The 7500-nt window shown below is 39.4% G+C and overlaps 2 protein-coding genes across 2 annotated transcripts in view; both read left to right on the top strand.

Moving 5' to 3' along the window:
• Nucleotides 1-7500, top strand: part of LOC135207447 (uncharacterized) — a 217462-nt gene that overhangs the window by 50792 nt on the left and 159170 nt on the right. The window lies entirely within an intron of this gene.
• Nucleotides 1427-7500, top strand: part of LOC135209430 (probable ATP-dependent DNA helicase HFM1) — a 10577-nt gene continuing 4503 nt past the window's right edge. Inside the window, exons 1-5 of the mRNA XM_064242108.1 lie at nucleotides 1427-1481; nucleotides 1768-1901; nucleotides 2047-2145; nucleotides 2963-3069; nucleotides 3492-3578. Coding sequence (XP_064098178.1) covers nucleotides 1460-1481; nucleotides 1768-1901; nucleotides 2047-2145; nucleotides 2963-3069; nucleotides 3492-3578 — 449 coding nt within the window. The 5' untranslated portion in view covers nucleotides 1427-1459. The remainder of the gene's footprint in view (nucleotides 1482-1767; nucleotides 1902-2046; nucleotides 2146-2962; nucleotides 3070-3491; nucleotides 3579-7500) is intronic.

Below are 7500 nucleotides of genomic sequence, written 5' to 3'. Positions count from 1 at the left end.
TGATGAATTGCCACACAGTACATTAGAAACGTGACTTGGGCATGTGAAGTAGGACTTATTTCTTACAATAATTGTCCTCTTTCAGCCATGAAGTACTTGAAACCTTTGTAGATTTTAAAGAAGTATGAATAGATACAGTGTGGTGGATGTAGTGTGGATGCTGTACTGTTTCCTTTAGGTAGGAGACAAGGATCTTATTATATTACGTACAAGTTGTTTTGAACAAGTTGTGATGTCATTAATATCTTTTACATATTATTTTTCACATAATATAAAAAACAACTTAACTGAAATTTTGCAGGGTCAAAATTCATTGGGACAATTCACACTGACAAGTTATACAAAGAGCAATGATTTTTAATTTTATTTTCATGGTATAAAGCTGCAGATAGGCTTATTTTCAAGTTTAATTCTTCTTCTTTCCAGCTTTAACCATTTTTTATTTTCAAGTTTAATACGTACATGTACTTTACATTATTGTAAAAATTTCAATATCGAAAGCAACAAAAAGACAAGTGATACATTTGAAGTTTGGCAAAAAACTTTTGGCCGACAACATTTTCAGAATCTCAGTGTTGAATAACTTAGAATATCTCCAGAAAGTCTAAATACTGTATATACATAAATAGCTCAATGAACAACTTTCTGTCATATGTTTTTCATCATTACATAATGTTCTTTGTCTTCTTAACAATTTCCCAGCTCCTCAGTTCCAGTCCATCTTTTCGCAATTTCCTTATTTCAAACATCGTTCAGTCTACTGTGTTTGATGATGTATTTTGTTCAGGTAAGTAAAATGCTCTGCATTTATGCTGTCAGTTGTAATTTATAGAATTTATGTATAAATTACACAAATAATGATATTTATGAAGCTGCTGTTATATAAATCATATTTTTTTTTGGCTCAATGTCATCCCCTGTCTTATGAGAAAGCACTTGTATACAAAATTTCTTTTAAATGAGGAGGAGGTGTGTGTGCCTTCATGTTTTCAGTGGTGATGTCCCTTCATTACTTGCAGTAGTGAATGGTATTTAATTTTCATATGAGAATTTTTCATACTTGCAAATAAATTGAGGCAATGATAATAGACCCCAATTATAAGTTATTTCATGTAGTAAACTTGTAAATGTTGTATGATACACTTTCTGTAGTACAAAAGGTTTTAATTTTTTTCATATATGTATATGTATTGGTCTTGTGGTATTTTAGTATGTTAAATTTCTTATTTTAATGTAGTTTCCAGAATTTTTAAAGCCCATTCTTAGCTTGCATTTTGATGTGTTTTTTTATTGCTTTTGTATTTTGAAATCCTTTTTAAAAAAACTCCTCCACTCTAGATTGTTCCGTTGTCGTCTCAGCACCTACAGGCTCTGGAAAAACTGTAGTTATGGAGTTAGCAATACTTAGATTACTGACAATTGCACAGGAGGAGAATTTGAGAATGGTGATGGTGGCAGAATGCATCCAAAGATTGTTTACAGTAGGTTAATCTATGATCATATACTAGTATACAGTAAATTCTTTGTTATGTTTATTAAAAAGGAAATTTGATGTTGGGAAATGTGAAATTGTGATTGATATGGCTATTATAAGTGAAGCTTAAGCTATTTTTATAAAATAGTACCAATAATATTTACTTTGGAAAATTGGGTTGAAAAAATTGAAATTTTATTGGGCTTCCTACAACATAATATTCTAGTACACGGATACAGTGTTTAACTTTGCAATAATATTACTAGTCCAATTTTATATTCTGGGTTTTTTAGTGGCACCAATGAAAGCACTCGTTTCTGAGCGTTATATGGATTGGAGACAAAGAATGAGTCCTTTGGGTATAACCTGTGCAGAAGTGACAGGAGACACAGAACAAGATGATATAGCTGTAATCAAAGACTCCCAGGTCAGGAATTTTATTCTTCATACACCTATGTATATGCACATTATACTGTCGTCATATTTGTGAATTATCATTACTGTGTGTTTAATTAATGGTTCATAATGATAGTGTCAGAGATTTATGTTTATTTTCATGTATTTTTGCAAAGATTGTGTTGACAACACCAGAGAAGTGGGACTCGCTCACCAGACGTTGGAAAGACCATGCTACTCTCATGGAAGAGATTTCCTTGTTGCTTATTGATGAGGTAATATCCACGTAATAAAGGTGGTGTGATAAGTTTTTTCCATACATTTTTCAAGAGATTACTTATAGGCAAACTCTATACAGTTTCTTACCTCTAAACAGATTAGTTTTTTAGAGGCTCTTTCTTCATATGTTTTGAAGTCCATCTTTACTTTTAACAGTAATTTGTTTGCATATACATAGCATTACACTGAGCTTGCTCAATGGAAGTTTCTTATCTTGTCTGATACAGGCTGGTTTTATGTACTTGGATTCATGAAGTTGTGGTGAAAACATCTAAAGATAATCTAAAAATGAGAAGAGTAAAAGTTTAGGCTCAAGTTAGCAATAATCTGACTAAGCTTGTTTGTGCACAATTAAATGTGTGATTAAATTGAATATGCAGCATAATATGTTTTTCTTGTATTTCCTAAGTAAGGTGTTTTCAAGTTTGCTGTTTATGATTAAATTAAATATGCTGGGCAATATATTTTGTTTGTATTTTATCAGTTAGATGAATATTGTCACGTTTTCTGGTTAAAATCTTACCATTGGGCGATTTAGATTGGATGTTTACATGCACATAGTCTTCTTAGTTTTGATAAATTTAAAACAAAAGTGTGAAGCCCATTTAATTTACTGAAAAGTAATGCCGAGTAAACTGTAAGTAGATAAAAATTAAGAATTAAATATATATTTTAAATTTGATGCATGTCAGATTTATAATTTTTCAGTGACTAAATTTTTTGTGAACTGTTGTACTAGCAGAAATTATAAGTTCTTGTAAACAAATCTGATATGTGTACTTTCCAACTTTGAATATCAATTTTCTGTTTTAGGTACATGTATTAAATTGTGAAGATAGAGGTCCCACCCTAGAAGCTGTTGTCTCTAGAATGAAGACTATTCGAACAACTAGACCTTCGGACAATTATGGCAATGTTAGGTCAGTCAAACAACAGTTACTCCAAGTAACATCTTTAACTGTAGACAGGTTGTAATCTTCTTTTCTTTTAGAAAAAAATATAAACTTCTTTCAAGGGTGTGAGTAAGTTAAGGTGTACAGAAATAAGTAAATGTATTAAAGCATTTTAAAATGTTCTCTGACAAGGTGTCACTTTACGGATTTCCTGCCTTTTCACATGTACCACTTTTTAAATGCAGAAACTGGCGTATTTTTAAAATTATTTTTTATTACAATGTCTTTCAAGTGTTGTCACCCTTGTCCACAATCTTTCTTCAGACTAAAATGAAAATATTATCAGAGTAGTTAGGGGCTTACTTTACTGAACTCTCAAATTATATGTTTCCTTCAAAGCTGGAATGGTTTCATAGTATGAGTGATGCCATTTTATCTTTTGTTTCCAGATTTGTAGCAGTATCAGCAACCATTCCCAATGTATCAGATGTTGCAGCTTGGCTTTCAGACAGTAAAGGAACTGCAGTAGGTCACAAGTTAGTACATACAATGGTATATGTATTTTACATAAATTATTGCTGTATACGTACTGTACGTGCTATGAATCTTGTAAGGCTTTGCAAGGGAAAAGATGCTTGTACGTATACAGAATTAACGTCTCTCCTTGTGTCAAGTAGAGTAATTTGGATTTACAATGGTACCTTGACATATGAAATTAATCCGTTCCGAGGCGGCCTTCGGTAACCTCCTGCCAAGCTTGATCGATTTGATCGATGCATATGACGATATCGAAATGCTCCTTCCAAAATTCATGCAAGGTGAGGTTTGTGGTATCGGTGATGTTGAAACATCTCTTGAAAAGATGTTTCTTATACAGCTTCTTGAAGTTCGATATCACTTGCTGGACCATGGGCTGGAGGAGAGGGGTGGTGTTAGGCGGAAATAAAGAACCTTGATGAAAGAATACTCCGCTAGGATATCTTCCTGGAGGCCAGGAGGGTGAGCAGGGGCATTGTCCAACAACAGCAGACATTTCAGAGGGAGGCGATTCTCTTCCAAGAATTTCTTCACTGTCGGGCCGAAACACAGATTTAACCCACTTGGTGAACAAAAGTCTTGTACCCAGGCTTTCGCATTATCCCTCCAAATCACTGGAAGCATCTCCTTTAGCACTTTGTGGGCCTTGAAGGCTCAAGGAGTCTCCGAATGATAGACAAGTAGGGGCTTCACCGTGCAATCCCCACTGGCGTTTGAACAAAGTGCGAGTGTAAGCCTGTCTTTCATAGGCTTATGCCTGGGTAGCTTCTTCTCTTCCTGCGTGATGTATATCCGACGAGGCATTTTTTTTCCAAAAAAGGCCAGTCTCATCACAGTTGAAGACTTGCTGAGAACTGTAGCCTTCGTTGATAATTATCTCATCAAACGTTTTAATAAAGGCTTCAGCGCTTTCGTGTCCGAGCTGGCTGCCTCCCCATGCTGCACCACCGAATGGATGCCAGTCCGTTTGCTGAATTTTTCAAACCACCCATGAGAAGCCTTGAGATCTGGGGTTGGTATCGATGTCCCTTCTCCTCCATCGTCTTCAGCCTGGCAATCAAATAACCGAAAATAGCGCTGGCCTTGCGGCAGATTGCTGTCTCCGTTATCGTATCGCCAGCGATTTCTTTTTCTTTTATCCAGACAAGAAGCAGCCTCTCCATCGTCGTGCACGTGGCTCATCTTGCTAGACAAAATAGTCACGCCCTTGAAGGTGTAGCTGCTTTGATGGCTTCCTTCTGCTTAGCGATCACACTCAACTGCATGCCAGCTTCCATATTTTTTATTGATCTCCATCTTCGTCTCCATAGAAAGCATCCTCTTCTTTCCGTGAACTTCAGTAACTTTCTTGGGACCCATGACTATGTATAAACTGTACATAATTATGTTATGTAGTATACGTATGTGTGCTAAGCCTTGTATAACGAGGCGCACTGAGGTTATTTAGACCTGCGATAATTTACACTAAGGTCGGTTGGTTTGACTCCCATCCTTATTGGAGTGTCTTGGATTTCGATGATAATTTCTAAGTTCATTCAGTATCTTCTTTCTGATGCGAGGTTCTATTGTTGAAACACAGAGTACAAAATATCTGTATTCTCTAAGTCTACATGGTGAAGATCAGATAAAATTGGACAGGTCCTCCAAGGAAGCTGGCTGATGAGTCTGACATAACAATCTGGTTTACAAATCATAAAGTGAGCAGACAGTAGCTCTAACATACGAACATACACACAGATGACATTGATTACAAGTCATGTAGGCCATCTTGGTTATAGGTCACTGTGGTCGTCTCAAGCAGGAAGATTTGTCAATAGTTTACGAAACAATAGATTTGATAACCACAGATGACAGCAAACCAGACACTGACTGATACAGCACGTCATCTTAGCCTACTTTATCTTACCTGGTCTGATCACACTTCTGCAAGCAAACGGTTGACCTCTTGGGTCACTGGTTTTAATTAATCATAGTTTTAGTTTTTGTACATGAAACTTACCCAGCAGATATATAGTGTACTTAGCTATAGACTCGGTCGTTCCGACAGAATTTCAAAACTTGCGGCACACGCGACAGGTAGGTCAGGTGATCCACCATTCCCGCCGCTGGTTGGCTGGGATCCGGAACCATTCCCGTCTTCTAAACCAGATTTTCTCTGTCGCCGGTGCTGACAACATCTGTTGTTGGTTCCTCCCACTTGGATTTTACTCGTTTGCCGAGGATTTAGATTGGTTTATATTGGTGACGTATTCTTTTTTCTCTGGCTTGGCATACGCTTATTGTGGACTGTTTTTCAATATTGATTAGGATTGTTCTCTCACGATGTCTGACGCTAAGGCTTCTCCTATGTTTAGGGTGTGTAAGACTAGGCTACCGAAATCTTCGGTAGACCCTCATAATGTGTGCTCGAAATGTAGAGGTACTGAATGTTCAGTAATAACACCTGTAATGAATGCGAGAAGCTGAACAGAGCTTGGAATGGAAGGAAACTTATCTTCTTATGTAAGAAAACTTGAGAGAGTTAGGATTAGGAAAGCTTCCGTTAGAACCTCAAGTAGATCTTGTCACTAGAACAAGAAAAATTGAATAACATTGCTGTAACTTAACGTTTCTCCTTAGCTGCAGCTTCTTCTCCCTGTATTGAATCCAAGGATTCTTCCTCTGAAAGGGAAAATGTAAAAGCCTCTATCAAGAAGCTGCAAGCTCAGCTACGAGCTTTGGATCAAGGTAAGAGTGTTGATAGTGATATGTGCAGTGATCCCAGTGCAGTGGAGGGGGCGTCTGACCGGTTCCGCATTGCTCCTAGGCCTAGACCTCTTTCAAACTCCCAGGACCAGGGGAGGAGGAATGTCAAAAGCCGCAGGGAGGATGTGGGACATCCCCAACGATCAGGCGTCCCTTCGGCAGATCCTGATGTAGCATCCCAGGCTGCCTTGGATAGCCGCAGAAAAGGCATTCGAAGGGAGTGTTTTTCAGCCATCAGATTCATCCTCTCCTTGACGTTGATGGAGTTCGGCCACTCAATCGCGCCCTTTGAAAAGAGCCTGGAAGACTCCTAAAGGAGACGCTGCGGACTCTAGCCAGAGCGTTTTCCAGAGAGGATTGGCCTTCAGATCATAAGAAGGCAAGGCAGGACCCCACGAAGAAGTTCCTGATCTCCCTACAGGAGCAGTTATCCTCTTTGGTAGGCTCCTTTACCAAAGACTCGACAAGAAGGAAGGACGTATCTCTTCCTGTCAAGAGCTCCACTAAGCGCCCCTCTTCTGCTAAGAGGGAGCTCTCGGACTCTCCAAGGCGCTTCTCTCCTGATTACAGAGACACTTTTTGACAGGAGTTTTTCGCCTGATGAGCGATCCCCTCGCCCTATAGGTGCTCTTCTCCGCGGACTAGGCGCCCTCTCAGAGCAGAGGTCTGGAGCCTAACAGAAGCTCCTCAATTCAGCGCTCTCCCCGTAGTTCAGGAAGTTCGTAGCAGCTCCCCTAGGAGGTCTCCGGAGATGCCAGGAACCTAGTAGGAGTCACGATCGTTTCAGGCGCAAGGAGCCTGAAGAGAGCCTGGACTTAGCAGGCGCCAAGATTAGTTTTTCAGGCGACCAGGAGCCATTGCGCGGACGCCCAGGAGTCAGTCAGGCACCAGGAGTGCCTGTCAGGCGCCAGGAGTCTGTCAGGCGCCAGGTAGTCAGTCAGGGCGCCAGGAGTCAGGGCGCCAAGGAGTCAGTCAGGCCGCCGGAAGCCTAGTGAGAGGGCCAGAAGAGGTAGGCGCCAAGAGCCTGTTAGGCGCAAGGAGCCTTTCGAATTACAGGATCCTCATAGATCCTCTTCTCTTAGGAATTCTTCACCTCCTTTGACTTCTAACAAGAATTTGTCTCGAGATGAGCGCACTCCTTCTCGGGAAAGGAGTACTCCTTCTGTTAAGAGCCCT

This window comes from Macrobrachium nipponense, chromosome 11, assembly GCF_015104395.2.
Source record: "Macrobrachium nipponense isolate FS-2020 chromosome 11, ASM1510439v2, whole genome shotgun sequence".
NCBI classification, from domain to species: Eukaryota; Metazoa; Arthropoda; class Malacostraca; order Decapoda; family Palaemonidae; genus Macrobrachium; species Macrobrachium nipponense.
This window is presented reverse-complemented; position numbering and strand designations above follow the sequence as displayed.